General features: G+C 56.5%; 1 protein-coding gene and 1 long non-coding RNA gene across 2 annotated transcripts; one reads left to right on the plus strand and one right to left on the minus strand.

The window, feature by feature from the left end:
* Window positions 1–1634: 1634 nt before the first annotated feature.
* Window positions 1635–2237, plus strand: LOC115599139. Its single transcript, XR_003988159.1, has 3 exons — window positions 1635–1700; window positions 1812–1868; window positions 2197–2237. It is a non-coding gene; the product is annotated as an uncharacterized LOC115599139 (long non-coding RNA).
* Window positions 2238–11273: 9036 nt separating this feature from the next.
* Window positions 11274–15187, minus strand: LOC115598276 (coiled-coil domain-containing protein 183-like). The gene is made up of 12 exons (XM_030450055.1): window positions 15031–15187; window positions 14817–14938; window positions 14592–14669; window positions 14016–14183; window positions 13778–13882; window positions 13500–13622; window positions 13000–13128; window positions 12802–12850; window positions 12619–12719; window positions 12193–12353; window positions 11648–11807; window positions 11274–11504 (listed from the first exon to the last, which is right to left on the minus strand). The coding sequence occupies exons 1-12, from the start codon at window positions 15185–15187 to the stop codon at window positions 11274–11276; spliced, it is 1584 nt and encodes a 527-aa protein (XP_030305915.1).
* Between the last annotated feature and the right edge of the window lie 860 nt (window positions 15188–16047).

A 16047-nucleotide genomic window follows, 5' to 3' on the forward strand; every position in this document is an offset into this window, starting at 1 on the left:
GTGCCAGGCTGCTCCTCCACCAACACAGAAATAAATTCTCTCTTCACACAGGCAGCAGAAATGTGGAGCAAGGTCATGCTGGACCTTGTCACCCTGCTGAGGAGGAGACACGCTGAGAGCGACGTCAAGGTCGAGGCGCTGCTTTTATCCAGAGCCCTCCTGGGCGGGCAGCTGGAGCAGAAGGAAGCCAGCTGCATGGCTGTGATGGCGGCAGGAAGTCTTCCAGCCCTCTTTGATGATGTAAGGCTGATGCGGGACCTGACCCCACAGAGGGGCCTGGGGGAAAGGACAGCTGCCCTCCAGCCCAGCCCCACGGGCAGCACTTGGGCAGGGCTGCTGCCCTCCTCACGTGAGCCCCTGGGCTCTGCTGGGAGGGCTTCTGGGCTCTGCAGCCCAGCACAGCCTCTCCCTGGCAGGATGAGGCCTCCGCTGCCCCCAGGCCCACCACCCCGCAGCACCTCCCCACTCAGAACAACAGGAACCATGGGTAGGGAGAGGCTGCTGCTGCAGTCACCCTGACTTGGGTCTCTTCCTTCCTTCCTCCCTCCCGCCCTCCCTGCCAGGAGTCCAGCCAGGTGAGAGAGCTCTCCATCATCCTCTTTGGAGAGCTGCTGGGGATGATGGTGAGGAGAGACAAGAAAGAGATGGAGGAGGTGGTGCGGAGGACCCTGGTCTCACTCTTCCTTCGAATGAGTGACGAGAGTGTGGCTGAGGTACAGACTTCAGAGCTGACCCTTCCGAGCTTTGCCCTTCCCTCTGCCCCAGCCCTGGCAGCAGCTCAGCAGCTCTTGCCCATCTCTCTCCTGCTGCCTGGCAGAGTGCCATACCTGAGCTGGTGGCTGCCCCATGTCCCTGCCTTGGGCACTGAACCCCCCCTCTTCAGGCTCTGTCCCCAGCTGCCTCTTCCCAGAAGTAGCTGGGGACAGCTCGCAGCTTTGCCCAGAGGAGGGGGATGAGAGGTCTCCTTCTCCCAGCTGTGGTGCTAGCTCCCACCGTGTGCTGCTTTGCAGGCCTCTGGCAAAGCCCTCCTCGTCTCTGCAAAATTCCTGCGCTGGAGGAAGCTCAAGCGGGTGCTTAAGAACCAGGAGACGTGGAGAATTGGAGAGACCCTGGTGAGGACAACGCCCAGGTGCCAGGGCCTGGGCTGGACAAGAGATGCCCCATGTGCCCATGGGGGTGGCACAGCTGTGCCTGGCTGGCCCTGCTTCAGAGCAGAACACACAGCCTGGAGCTTGGTGCCCCTTTCTCTTCCCTTCTTCCTTTCCATTTTTCCCTTTCCCCTTTTCATTTTCCCCTTTCTCCTTTCCTTTCTTCCCTTTCCCCTTTCCTTTTTTCCCTTTGCCTTTTCCATTTTTTGCTTTTTCCCTTTCTAATTTCCCCATTGCCCTCCCTCAGTCATGGAGCCACCCCCAGGAGTTATTCTGCAGACCCCTCCTCCCCCCAGCCCCTGGGTGCTGCAGGAGCCCCCTGGCCACATTCTGGCTGCACCTCAGCCCCCCAGGGTCTGGAGGGGAAGGGGTTGGGGAATGGGCAGAGGGATTGCTCTGGCACAAAGGGAATGGTCTGTGCCAGCCCCGTGACCTTGGTCTCTCCCCAGCTGGAGCAGGAGAGGAGCTGTGTGGAAGAGTACGTGAGTTTCAGCCAGATGCGGCTCAGGGATGCTCCGACAGCTGTGAGATTGGCAGCCATCAGGTTCATTGGTGAGCAACAACCCTCGGGGACCCTCTTCTGGCAGCCCGGCCCTGTGGCAGCCCCAGGCAGGGCTGTGCAGTGCTGGGCAGGGGAAGGTCTGACGGGAGCTCTGTGCACAGGGGATGCTGCGCGGCGCCTGAGGAGGCATCGGTATAGAGTGCTGGCAATGTCTTCTGGTGAGTGGCATCAGAGCTGGGCTGGATGGGGCAGGGGACAGAGCCTGGGCAGGGGGCTGCCATGCTTGGCCCCTTTTGAGGGAAAAGCCTCAGGGGAGGGGGAAGCTCTTGGGGATGCTCAGGGACAGGCTGGGGGCTAGGACTGGATGATCCTTAAGGTCCCTTCCAGCCCAACCCAGGCTGCTGGCATTGCTGAGCAGCAGCTTCCAGCTGCTCCCTTGATCCCACCTGCTCCTCCTGGCCAGGGAAAGAAGTGGATGGGGCTGGCACGGGAGGGGCTGTGCAGACAGGGAGGTTTCACCACTGCTCTCTTTTGTTTCTCTCACAGACCTCCAGTGCCTGCAAAATGACCCTGAGCCCTCAGTCCAGTCCCTGGCGGTTCAAACCTTGCTGATCATGGAAACTCTGCAGAAGCAGCAAAGATCAGGGCAGTCCCTCCGGGCTCTGTGCTGCTGTCTCTGATGTCTCAGGGACAATCTCCTCCTGCCATCTTCCCAACGGTACCTTCACCAATGCCACACTGCAGCTGCTGTTCCCCTAGGCTCCCATGTGCCTCCCCAGGCTCTACTGGACTGTCCCAGTCCAAACCAGTGCCTTCCAACCCAAACCAGTGCCCTCCAAGCCCTCCTCTCCACACCAAGGACTCCCCTCAGGCCGCTCTCCGTTAAACCTCCTCAATGTCACCAGAGCAGGGGACAGCAGCAGTGTGGGACTGAAGGTGCCAGTGATGAAGGTGGAGGTGGGAAGATGTCATTGAGACCCCCCCCGACCGAAAGAGCCCGAGGGGGGGAGAAGGGCTCCTGGGGCAGACGGCAGCGTGTGAACCAAGCTGGAAGCAGCAGCCCGGTGCCATGGCCTCCTTCCCACAGGCAGCACCCCGAGCCTGCTGAGCAGACATCATCACCCCCGCAGGTCAGCTCATCCCATCCCTCTGCACAGCCTGGCCCCAGGTGACAACCGGGTGTCCCTTTCTTTGGGCTGTCCCCCCAGAGCAGCAGCCGTGTTGGGTCACCCCCTGTGCCACTCGCCACTCTTCTCTGCGTCCCGTCGTCTGTCCCCAGGCGGCCACCTTCGGCTTGCTCCTGGCTTGCACCAGGAGCCAGGGGAGAAGTTTTCCTTCCCACGGCTGCTGCCAGTGCCCACGCTGGTGCTGGGGGGTGCAAGGAGGCACAGGGGAGGAGGGCTCAGGGTTTAAAAAGCTCCAGTTCACCCCAGCGCTGCTTTCTTGCTTTCAGGGCTTTGTTTGGCAGCTGCCAGGAGGAGCGAAAGATGGGGAATGTTTCCCTGGCACTGGTGAGCGTCCTCACTCACCATGGGACACTGGGACAGTCCTGCCATGTCAAACCCTTGCTGATGGCAGCAGCATGGCTCAGTTTCATGGGCATCCTGACCCAGTGCTGCAAGTTCCTCCAAGCCAACAGTGACAGCAGCAGCCAGCTGGGACTTTCTGCAGAGGTTGAAAAAATAAAAACCTTAATGTTCTCTTTCTTTCCTTTATAGCCCTTTTCCTTGGGGTGATTAATTTGTTTAAAAGCCTCTTCTCCCTGTGTTTCTGCCCCCCTATTAACTCCTTCCCAAGACCTCCTCTCAACGTGATGTTATTTTCCCTGAATTAAACCATTGTGTTTCGTTCAAACCTTAAACCTGGTTACTTTTGTTATTTGTAGGGTGTACATGCACAGTAGTAATATTTTCTCACAAACCAAGTATAAAAAATTCATACTTACAGACCATGACAATGGTGGTCAGTTGGTGGTGCTGAATTGGTGGTGGGGAGTTGCTGACGGTCAGTTGGTGGTTCTGGATTGGTGCTGGCGAGCGGGTGGTTGTGAACTGGTTGTCCTCAATTTGTGGTGCTGAATTGACAGTAGCCAGTTGGAGTTGGCCAGTTGGCGGTGCTGAACAGGCAGTGGTGAACTGCCAGTTGCTGGTGGTCTGGTGGTGCTGGCCTTTTGCCCTCGCTGAATTGCTGGTGTTGAGTTGATGGTGGCAAATAGGTGGAGGTCATTTGGAGGTTACGATGAGGCAGTGCTCAGTTTGTGGTGGTCGTTGGAGGTGCTGAATTGGCAGTGGAATGTTGACGTTGGCAAGTTGACAGTTGCCAGTTGGGTGTGGTCAGTTGGTGGTGCTGAATTGGCGGAATCAATGTATAGGGGTCAGTTGGCAGTGGTAAGTCGGCAGTTCCGAATCGGCGGTGGTTAGCTGGTGGTGGTCAAGCAGTCGTGGTTAGTTGGCTCCCCCTGAGCTCCCAAACCCACTGAGACACCCTCCCCCCTCCCCCAAGAATAATACTTGAGCCTTTTGTTTGTGCACCTGAAACCAGAAATCCTGCTGAAGAGCTGCTGATAGTTCGGAGGTGCTCAGCTGGTGGCTGCTGAGGGCAGGCAAAATATTCCTACCTTTGGGTTTGAGCAGGAGCTTGCTGATGCTCTTGGAAAGCTGTCTGTGGCAGAAGCCACACACGATCACAAGGACCTGGAGGAAGCCAAGCTGGGCTTGCCAAAGGAACTGGAAGAGCTTCAATGTGAGACACGTGAAGTTCTCCTAAAATCCTAGAGAAAACTTCACCACTCCAGACTGGATGATGTGTGAATGAAGGGGCTCTGTTCTATCCCCTCAGTACCCATGTCTGTGACACGAGGACACAATGTCCTTACTTGGTCAGAGGTTTGTATCTGCTAAGGAGCTCTGCAAAAGCAGGTGGTGTGTCTCTTGGTTATGGCCCAGCAGGTTGTGTGATTTCTGAAGAACAGAAGTTCTGGACTGCTGCATTTGGGCTTCCTTCTGCTGGCAGGAACCAGACAGCTTTTGTATCAGGGGTGGGGGTGGCAAAAGCAGAGGATCTGGGGGGTTCACCAAAAAATCTCTAGAGCTGCTCCAGCCCTCCCAGCATCTCCGGGCTCTCCTCTGGACTTACTCCAACAGCTCCGTGTCCTTCTGGTGGTGGGGGACACCAGAGCTGGACCCAGCACTGCAGGTGGGGAGGTCTCCCCAGAGCAGAGGGGAGAGAATCCCCACCTTGAGCTGGTGGCCTCAGTGCTGGTGCTGCAGTCCAGCTCATGGTTGGCCTTTGGACCTGTCAATTTCTATTGCAGGCTCACCAGTCCCCAGAAGTCCTTTTCCCCAGGGCTGCTCTCAATCCTCTCTTCTTTCTGCCAACCTCTGTTGATCCTGGGGGTTGCCCCATCTCCTATGCAGGACCCTGCACTTTACCTCATTGGACCCCAGGAGGTTCCCATGGGCCCACTTTTCAAACTTGTCCAGGTCCCTGGGGGTTGGGGAGGCTGTCAGCTGCACCCCCCAGATTGGTGTTATCAGCAAATGTGCTGAGGGGACACTCGAGCTCAGTGTTTATGTCCTTGATGAAGACATTCAACTGCTCATTGCAATACAGACCCCCCGAGGGATACCACTCATCACTGAGCTCCATCTGGACGCAGAGATATTGACCACTACTCTCTGGAGTCCATGGTCAGCCAGAGAGTTCCTTACCCACTGACAGCCCAGCTCTCAAACCTGAGCCTTTCCGATGTCGAGAGAAGGATGCTGGGGCGGGAGGACTGTGACACAGGCCCTACAGAAGTCCAAAGAATGACATTCATAGCTCCTCCCTTGTCCACTGAGTCAGTCACTCCATTATAGAAGGCCAGCAGGTGGGTCAGGCAGGACTTGCCCTCAGTGAAGCCATGCTGGCTGACTCAAATCACTTTGGTGTCCTCCATGGGCTAGAGTGTAGCTTCCAGGATGATGTGCTCCATGATCTTGCCAGCTCTTTCCTGAGGTGGCAGGATGTCCTTTGTGGACCTGGGCTGTGTTGAGGATAAGGTGGTGGAGCACACAGAGAGGTTGGGCCCAGCCCCTGGGGGAACCGGAATGGTGGTTGGTGGCAAGACTTTTGGCACGGTGGCAAGGAGATTTTTTGACAGTGATCTCACGGCATGTTCTTGCTTGGTGAGGCAGGTGGTACAGTAAGGGGCTTTGGGGAAAAATGGGATAGTTTTAGGTGCTAAGTGTGGAGCCCCAGTGTTGGAGGGGGTTTGGGGAAGCTGGTGAGGACCAGCAACAGCTTTCAGGCTTTGAACTTTGCATTTGGGAGCCATGGCCAGGCGTGCAGAATTTTGGAGCCACGCTTGGTGTCTGAGGCTTGTAGGTTTGATGTTTTAGGTGTCACGCTAATATAAATGACCGAGACTCAATCTTCTGTTAATGGTTTAATTGAATTAATGAAATTGCAATAAGCAAAGCAGCACTGGCTGTGTGGCTCCACTCACACGCACACTGTAAAGTTGACTCTTTTAGTTTATATTATATACCTGAATACATATTCATAACTATTCTAATACATATTCATGACTCTTCTAGGAATAGGCTGGATTATGTTTATTAGTTCTTGGAAGAGGTGGGCCTTCAAAGGCACACGCCCACTTTATCTCTGAGGGACTTTTTGACCCCCACCTGGTGATCGTTGGATGAAGTCAATAGTCTCCCTCATTTTGCCCTCTTGGTACCCTTCGATTTTGCACATGCGCTCCTTCGCTCTTTCCTGTGCTACACTCTGCAGTCAGCAGTAAAACCACCTTAAATTGCATCGCTATGTGGTGAGCAGCAAAATCAGCTTAGATTAGCATAACAGGAGATACATTGCAGTGTTTTCAAGGTACAGAAACTGTGGATGTCTTGCTTCTTGTTCCCCTAAGCCTTGTAGTTACACTAACAACAGTTATATTTCATTCTAATGAATTCATGTGTTTGCGGATTTCACAATGTTGAAGGCAGATATATTATTAGTACTCTCAAAGCTGGGGTAGCAAAATACCTTATAAAAGTTAGGGTAGCAAACGCTTTATAAAAGTCGGGTTAGCAAACACTTCAGAATTATTCAACATGAATTCTCAAACACATACATATATTACAGGAGCAAGGGAGCAGCTGGAAGCTGCTGCTCAGCAATGCCAGCAGCCTGGGTTGGGCTGGAAGGGAAGGGACCTTAAGGATCACCCAGTCCTAACCCCCAGCCTGTCCCAGAGTGTCCCCAAGAGCTTCCCCCTCAGCTGAGGCTTTTCCCTCCAATGGGGCCAGGCATGGCCCCTGCTTCCCTTTCTTCACCCATTCCCTATTTTGCTTCAGCATCCTGGGAGGATTCCATCCGTTCATCTGCCTGTGGTCCTGATCCATGCCACCCCATATCTGTGTGTTCCTGCCTCCAGTTCCCGACTGCTGCCGACTCCAGAAGTCCAGCCTGGACTTTCCCAGGGCTGCCCTGCAGCCTCAGTGGTGACGTGAGAGTTAATTAGGGGAAAAGGGGGGAAGGAACGTGGTATCAGTTTTCCTGTATATTTCTATATATTTAGTAATTTTTCCTATTTACATTACTGTTTCATAAAAGTTGTGTAGTTTATTTTCCAATCCATAAGTCTCTCTCCCTTATTCTCTCTCTCTTTGTCAGGGACGAGGGAGAGATCAATAGAGAGCATCTGTCACTCGGTTTAGTTTCCAGACCACTGTTAAACCGTGACATTACCCTAGGTGCTCCTGTAGATAACTTGGAAAAGATGATTTTACGCAGTGAAATGGTCTCATCTCTTTCCGAATGGCTCTTCTCTGGAACTGGATGTAGGAAAAAAGCAGCCCTTCTTTGTCAAGCCACCACCCATCTCTGGCTTCTTGGAACACTCAAGCCTAGAAGGCACTTGTCACATCTCAGTGTGCTCATCTTCAGAAGGGCACCTCTTTCTGGCCCTGAGGGGGGGAGGAATCAGAGAACATTTCAAGCTTGGCATGCAGGAGGATGCCCATGAGTTCTTGAGGTGTACTCTTGAAGCCAAGCACAGCACTTGTCTGCATGAAGGCAGCTTGGACGTGTCTTCCCAGCCGACCGTCATCCATCAGATATTTTGGAGCTTTATGGTATCCAGAGGTACTTTCCCACACCTCTTGCCCTCCCTAGAACTGTCTGTGCCCTTCTGTCTGTCTGCCTGTGGGAAACAGCTGAGTGTGTGACTGGCTTAGGAGGTCTGAAGAGCGTAAGCTGGAACAATCGGTCAACTTCCCCGTTCACTGAGCTTTCTGATTTGCCTCCTGGTCTAGTGCTCAAGCTGTCAAGTGGTTTCTGGCCCATAGGAGCCCTTCCTGGATGTCCTTTTGGATACAAAAGTAGGAGGGCTTGTAGTGGTGTTTCAGGATGTCCCAAGGCCCCTGTGACAGTGGTCTCCCTGTAGGTGCTGGCTTTAAGCTAAACAAAGACTCCTTGTCCTCTGTTTATCCTTGACATGCTCTCCTCCTTCTTTACCCCTCTCTACATCCTTCTGGCTCCTGGGCTGATGGGCAGAGTTGTTTTTGTTCTTGATGACCCTGCACACCAGCAGGAGCTGAACTGAGCAGTGCCACAGAGAGGCAGCTCGTGCTAGCCCCAGGAATCCCTGAGGAATGAAGGAAATGTTGAGCAGAATGCCCTCTTTCTGGGCACTGCTTGCAGGTTCCTTGCAGGTGGGTCTCCTCAGCCTCTGCCACTCAGGTGATTTATCAGCTCCTGGTCAGGGGTTGGGTGAGAGCATCTCCCTCAACTCGAGGCTCTTCTTTCTCACTCCTCCAGGAAGCCCCATCTGTCACCAAAGCTCTGGAGAACTTTGTGAAACCCCAGCAGCTGGGTGCCACAAGTGGCTTTAGATGTCACCAGTAAGATGCTTCCTAACAACAGCAACAACTTCTTATTCAATCCTGCCCTAGGGTTTGGGATGGTTTAGGGCATAAGGTAGCCTGACACAGAGGGGAGATGCACGACGATGGGGTTCAGCTTTACTTTAGAACAGCCTTCTGCAGCTGACTTTTCTTCAACAGGTTCCAGCAGTCCAGCGAGTTTCTTCAAGATGGCATTCTGATCCTGGACAGGGTCCAATGAGAGATGGGTCATGAGACAACAAAGAAGCTACAGCATGAACAGCCATCTATACCCCTGAGTTCCTTTTGTTCATCTGTCAGTCAGCTGCCCAGAAACCAGATTCCTTAGCACCAGAGACCCCAGATGTCTCCCCACCCTAGCCAAAGCCATTGCAGACAGGTTCCCTGGAGGGGACTTCCCTCCAAAGGGTGACCTCTTCACACAGCCATCAGGTCTTATCTCTTCCCAGGCATCACCCCCTGCTCAGCTCAGGCCAGGTACATTAGCACCTTCCTCCACCCTAGCCAGGGCTATTCATTTTAAAATTGTCCTTTTGAGGGACATTCCAAGGAGCCCAGAACTGGACTCAAGGTGTGGCCACACCAGTGCTGGGTACAGGGGAAGAATCACTTCCCTGGACCTGTTGGCCACACAACACACACAACTAACCCTGGCCTGATAGAAGCCAAAATGCCATTGGCCTTCTTGGCCACCTGGGCACACTGCTGGCTCATGTTCAGCTTCCTGTCAATCCAGACTCCCAGGTCCCTTTCTGCCTGGCTGCTCTCAGCCACTCTGTGCCCAGCCTGGAGCTCCCCATGGGGTTTGTTGTGGCCAAAGTGCAGACCCCAGCACTTGGCCTTGTTGAACCTCATCCCATTGGAATCAGCCCAACTCTCCAGTCTGTCCAGATCCCTCTGTAGAGCCCTCCTCCCTTCCAGCTGATCCACACTCCCCCCCAACTTGGTGTCATCTGCAAATTTGCTGATGGTGGACTCAATCCCCTAAATCATCAATGAAAATATTAAATAGAACTGGGCCCAACACTTGTCCCTGGGGACACCACTGGTGACCGATCCCGAGGGCTTGAACCTTGAGCCATACACGTCTGAGGCAGCAGAACAAGGGCAGCTCTACTCCTTGTACCCTGTCCTGGTGCCCAGCGGTGACACCTGTACTCGGGACATTGTTTCTGACACAAAAAGTAAAGAGCAACTTCCTTCCTCACCTGGCAGTGTTACTGGCAGCCAGGGGTTTGGGGGAGAAGGGCTTCCAAGGGGCTGGATGGGCTTCGTTTTTCACACTCTTGGTTCTGTAGTGTTCTGCTTGTGTTCTTGTGGAGAAGCCACACAGCTCATCTCCTGCTATCCACCCACAGCCCCCAGCTCGTTGCTGTGCTCAGCACCCTGCGTTCCCTGATGTTCACCCCATGGGTCAGAAGCTTGGATTGGGGGTGTAGGACTTGAAAACCAGCCTTCCCCCCAACCCTGGGGTAACCTACTGCCTCTTCTTCCCCCTCTGTGGATGCGGCCTCCACGGGTGGGTGTGGGTGAGCCACGGGCAGTGCTGGGGATCCATCCCCAAGGAACAGGCTTTGGTGCAGTATCTTCTGCTGTCCTGGGTCACCTTCCCTTCAGGTACCTCCCTGAGCTCACAGGACCAAGGGGGAGAAAGCCAGCCCGGCCCCTGCTTTCCTCTGCCCAGGAAAGCTGTCCCCACCCCAGCCCAACCCCACCTCAGCAGGGAGAGCAGCTAGGTGAGGGGCAGGGGGAGAGGGCTGCCTCCAAACCACCTCAGCACCCCTCAGGCTTTGACCGCCACGCGTTCCAGGGGACAGGAGTGACCTAAGACCCTCCTATTCCAGCAGTACCACAGGCTTGGGAGGAATGACAAGATCTGCTTTGTTGAACCTTGGGGAAAAGGGTACAATGGGGGGTGGGGTATCCAACACACAACAGGGGAGCTGGGGCACACAAAGCTCCCATGCATGAAGAAGTGACCGCTACTTCTTCCTCTTTCTCGTCTTGCTTTCGATCAGGAGAAGCCCCTGATTCTTGATGTCTTCCCGGGTGAGGAGAGGAAGGGAGTCTCGGTCTGAATAATCTGGAAGACAGAGCGGAGAGGAGTGGGCTGAGGAGAGGCTGTGAGGCCACCTCTGCTATCCCCGTGTCTATGAGCAGAGCCAGCACCTTTTGGAGACTTGGTGGCCTCATGGTGACCCCTCGTGCCCAGCCCCCCAGCACAGGCACTACTGACTGCCTCTGCCAGCCCAGCAGCCAAGGATGACAGGCAGGGCCTGGCAATGCCACCAGGCTCCTCCAAGAGCATCCAAGAGTCCATAGGGCAGCCCCAGCCATGGTTCATTCTTCACAAACAAGTGATTTGGAGACAAGGGTCTCCCTTTTTGCCCAACACTCTCTCTCCTTCTACCTGCTGTGGTTCCACGTTCATCATCCTACTGCCTGCTTTTCTTCTTCTGCATCCCTGCCATGCTCAACAACACCTTGGAGACCCAGAAGTCCCCACGGGAGGGTGCCCAGACAGTTGCTGTGGGACATGTCCCCACTGTGCCTTCCTACCTTGGTGGGCCCCATCGTCTGTCCCCTCCAAGGAAATCCTCAGGTTCTTCCCTTCAGTCACAGCTGTTTTCTCCAGCAATTTCTGGATCTTCACCAAAGTCTGTGAAAGATACACTGGGTGAATTGCTGAAGGGGAGGTGGATGTTCCAACATGAGAGATGCCTCACCTCAATGTTCACACCACTCAGCAGGGAGGGTGGCTTGGGCTCGGCTATCCAGGAGTCGCCTGTCTGGGTCCCCAAAGGCCACAGCAGGGATGGAGTCCCCACGCACCTTTTTCTCCTCGTCAGGGCTTTGGCTGGGAGGGGTTGAGGTGGCCACCTGCTGCACCAGGTACTGCAGCTTCTGCCCACAGTGCTGGAGCTTCTCCTCCACCCCCATGGTTTTGACCGGACTGTCCTGGAGTCAGAGAGAGAAGAACCACCTCGGTGGGGAGAACGAGCCACCTGGGTGACAGTGGCTGCACCTCGTGTCACTGTTCTGTGCCGTGGCACCACCAAGCACCGGCCGGGGCCGTGCTCAGCCCGGTGCCGTTCAGGTACCTGGCCGTCCACGGTGATGCCGTGCAGAGAGGCCAAGAGGCTGTCAGTGCCCATTGTAAACTGGAGCTGGACCTCCTGGTTCCTCAGCACCTGGGACCGCATGTGCTCTAGCCGAGCCTCTTCCTGCTGCAGGTTTGCCTGCAGCTCCTCCTCCAGCCCCCTGCAGCCAAACACATCCACATCCATCTATCTGCACAGGGCAGCAGGGACACCACAAACCTCGGGCAAAAGCTGCTCAGGTGTCCCCCACCCCAGATGGCCAGCAGAGATGCTCCCCGCAACCCAGCTCCGTGCTGCTCGACCTCTCCCCACTCCAGACAAGGAGCAAAAGGGTCTGGTCCTGCTGCCACGCCCAGAGCTTTGGTTGCTCTGCCAGGAGCAGAGCTGGGGGAAGCACCCTCCTCGAGAAATGTCCTGCTGCAGGAGTGGTGGGAGTCTGCGGTGGCACGGAGGAAGGAGGGTCCTCTCGGGACACCCCTAATTCACACGGGTCCCTCCAAAGGGTGGTGGCCCAGTTGGCAGGGCTGTCCCAAGGCCAGCAGCACCTGGTTGTGTCGGGGGGCTTGCCAAACTTCATCTCGGCCTGCTTCAGCTCCAGCTCCCTCACTCTCTTCTCCAGCACCTTCTTCTTCTCCTCACAATGCGTGATGATGTGTTCCATGCCCGTAGACAGCGTCTGCTGCATCAGGAGCCCGCTGGAGATGTCCTGTCCAGGGGAGAGCAGGAGGATTCAGCCCCTGGATCAGGGCTGTGGCCTGAGGGAGCTTTCTTCAGCAGGGATCTCCGCAGGCTCATGGTATGGAGAAGAGCAGCTCCATCCCTGCCTGCACCAGAGGGGCTTTGGGGGAACACCAGGGGGAGAGGAGAGCAGAAAACCCCACAGGGAAAGCAGGCGAGCAGAGAGGTCTCTGCCCCGTGGGGCTCGAGCAGCCCCAGGTTGCTGGGGTTTGTACAGAGGGGCTTTACATTACCCAGGGGTGGGAGCACTGCAGTGCAGCCTTGGCCCGCCCCATCTTCTCATTCCACAGGGCCTCGCTCTGCATCTTGGACTTGGCGGCCTCCAGTTTGACTGCTGGGGTGGGAGGGAAGCGTCAGGGAAGGATGCCTGCGGCTGTGCCCTCATCCCACCCGCCTGTGCCTAGCTAGGCACTCACCATCCAGCGAGTCCCCCTCCTCCTCCTGGTTCAGGAAGCCCAAGCTGGTCTGCAAGGACGTTCATCATCAGCCCCAAGCGGATGGGGCACCTGGGGCAGCTGGCCCTTCAGAGCCCACACCCACCCACCCTTGGGTGTCTGGACACTGGTGCCTGCCCTCTGCCCACAGCCCTGCCTGTGCCATGGATCCCAGCTCACCCCTCTGCGTCGCTTCTCTCTTGCTTCCTTGAGCCACTGTCTGGTGCCTGGCAACTTCTTGGCGGCCAGGGAGCGCTGCCTGAACTCACTCTCCATAAATACCTCTGTTTCCATCCTGTCCAAGGCCTCCTGGAGCATGTCAGAGAAGAGAGAAGTGGCAGCCAAAGCCCAAACAGACCTCTGTGAGCCACCTGGGCTTCTGGGAGGGCAGGTGTCAGAAACGACCTTCCTGTGGAAATAGGCTGGGAAGGAAAGTGGGCACTTGGGGCTGGAGGCTTCAGCATCGTTAGTGCTCTGGGCTGGCTGGCCCTAGCCCCAGGGCCTCCTGGCCCAAGACCAAGACCCAGGAGGAGCTGAGGAGGCACCTGGCTGCTATGGGCAAACCCAGCTCTGTCTCTTGTGCTTTTTATGGCAGGGAGACTCAGCAGCTCTGGGGCCGTGGGGCCACCTGTAAGCTGAGAGTCTGGAAAAGGGCCCCATGGTGCCCTGCACCATCTCACCTGGGTGACACCTGCAGCTTTACAGGCATGCAAGGCCAAGACTTCCGTGTCCTGCAGCTCCCCGTGGTACAGCCCCGCAATCTCAGACAGCACATCCAGGTGCGCAGGCAGGTGGGCCAGCTCCTGGGACACACGGAGCCAGAGCACGTCACCCCGCACTGTGACAGCCCTCACCGGTCTGGAATGGTGTCCCACCTGGGATGGCGCAGCCCCCCGGGCACTTGGTTGCCTTTTCAGGGGGAGCGGGTGTGACAATGGCAGAGGGAGGAGGAGCTCACCCTCTTCAAGGCCTCCCGCGTGGTGAGGTAGTGTCTGGTCACCCTCTGTCCAGCTTGGACTTTGGTGACCATCTTCCCAGTCTTGTTTTGCAGCTGGCGAATCACCTGGAGCAGAGTGGAGGAGGGGGGACATGGGGTGACCCAGAATGCTGAATCAAATGCCCAGCCAAGGAAAGCGGGGACAGGGTTGGATTAAAGCCCTCGTGGGTGCTGCCAGCCCAGGAAGGGTCCTGGGTACCTGCCCCTGCGCCTGCAGCTGCTTGTCCTCCTTGGTGGCATCCTGCAGCTGCTGCAGCCACCTCTGCAGCTCGTCCCGGGCTTGGCTCTGCTGCCTCACCTCGTGCAGTACCAGGTCACTTTTCCTCACCAGGTGATGGATTTGGGCCTGGAGCATCTCCTCAGCCTCCTGGATGGGTAGGCGAGATGTCAGCAGGATGGAGGCTGGGCACCCACAGAGAGGGAGAAGGGGATCCTGCCTGGAATACTGCCACCAAGGGAGAGCTGGGGACGCTGGATGGTGCTGGGGGATATCTCTCTATAGTCCCTGCCCTGGTGGGAGCAGGTCTGGAAAAGCTTTGCTCTGGGAGTCAGGTGGGGTGAGGCAGAGGTGGGCATCTGCCGATGACAGAGGTGGGTCGGGCTTGGGGACTCTGTGTGACGGAGCCCAGGGGCCGGACATCACTAAAATCCCCAGAGGCCCCCCCAGAGGCAGATGAAGGTGGGGAGCGGAGGGAAGCACCGTGTTCTGCCGAGCTCTGTCCCCACAGTCCCAGCCCCGTGTGAGGAGCCTCTGCCCGACGGACCCTGCCTTTACCTCCACCGTCTTCCTGGCCAAAGCCACGTCCAGGAGATTCTGCGGTCCACGAGCCCCGAAGCTGGAGAGGTTCTTGCTCTGTGGGCAGGAGAGGGGCAGAGAGAACATCACCAACCCAACAGCCTGGGGACACATCCTACTGCTGTCCTGGAGAGGACCCGTGGAGGAGCCGGCTCTGCAGGGCCAGCGCCAGGCAGGGGTGCAGCAGGTGGGACCTGCCGGTACCTTCTGGAGCACGGCCAGGGCATGGGCGTCGTCCTGCAGCGCCTCACGCAAGCCGGGGAGCAGCTCTCTCCTCTGGCGGAGCTTCTCCTCACACATCTGTGTGAGCAGCTTCCTCCCTTGCTCTGGAGGACATGGAGGGGCTCTTGGTACCGTGCAGCACAACACCGGGAGGCACCGAGAGAGAGCCCCCCGCCCGCAGCCAGAGGGGCAGCACCTTGCAGGGCAATGAAGTTGCGCAGCTCCTGGGCACGCTGGCTGTGCTTGGCCTTCTGTACCGGTGTGATGCCAGTGCTCCTGCCTCGGCCCTCCGGCCCCGCAGCCAGGGCAGCTCCAGCGCCCCGGCAAGTCACCGCCGCCTCTTGCCTGGCCATCGCCTCTCACTCGGCTCTCACTGCACACAGGGGAACTGCACCACGGGGCTGCAATAGGCACTGCACCACTTCACCTCCCCTCACTGGTTGAGCGCAGGGCTGAGCTGAAGGGATGAGTCACCACCAGCAGCACCGCAGCACAACAGCACCCAAGCACCACAGCAACAGCAGCAGCACAGGACCAGGAGCCCAGCAGCACCGCAGCACCAGGAGCAGCGCAGCACCAACACCCCCACTGCACAAGCAGCACCACAGAACTGGCAACACCTCAGCACCAGGAGCACTGTAGCACCACAGCACTGCAGCACAGCACTTAGAGCACCACTGCACAACCAGCAGAGCAGAACCAGCAATACCACAGCACCAGGAGCACAGCAACACCACAGCACTGGAAGCAGTCGCACCAGAAGCACCAGAAGTCCCAGCAATTGGTCCTGTGTGTGCAGGGCCTGACTCAGTGCCCCAGCACCTGGGCTGGCTCAGTGACATCATGATGCACTGGTTTCTGGGGAGGGCTTCCACATGATCCTGGAATCTATAGAATCTATGATCCCGGAATCATAGAATCACAGAATGGTTTGGGTCAGAAGAAACCTTAAAGAGGGAAATACCTGCACCCCACCCTCTGACTTTCTGCAATTGATAATATTATGAAAGATGTACTCTCTTACAGCCAGCTGTGGAAACCTCAGCTGTCCTCAGGAGTGGACACACTGCGTAGGATTTCCCAGTTGCTGGGAAAGGTTCTCCACACGCTCACTGCAACTCCCCAGTGACACTGGACCTGGATGATGGTAACACATTATGGAAAGTGTTCACTTTGCTATATACAGCACTTAGGTTTTGTTCATTTCTCCCTT

Source organism: Calypte anna, chromosome 1 (genome assembly GCF_003957555.1).
Source record: "Calypte anna isolate BGI_N300 chromosome 1, bCalAnn1_v1.p, whole genome shotgun sequence".
NCBI lineage: Eukaryota > Metazoa > Chordata > Aves > Apodiformes > Trochilidae > Calypte > Calypte anna.

Excerpts from the sequence above, each read along its gene's own strand:
- LOC115598276 (XM_030450055.1), bottom strand. The coding sequence starts at position 15,187 with ATGGCCAGGCAAGAGGCGGCGGTGACTTGCCGGGGCGCTGGAGCTGCC. Across the intron at positions 13,883-14,015 it reads AGCTGCAGGCGCAGGGGCAG|GTGATTCGCCAGCTGCAAAA; the intron begins GTACCCAGGACC and ends ACTCTGCTCCAG. Across the intron at positions 11,808-12,192 it reads AAGCCCCCCGACACAACCAG|GGGGCTGGAGGAGGAGCTGC; the intron begins GTGCTGCTGGCC and ends GTTTGGCTGCAG.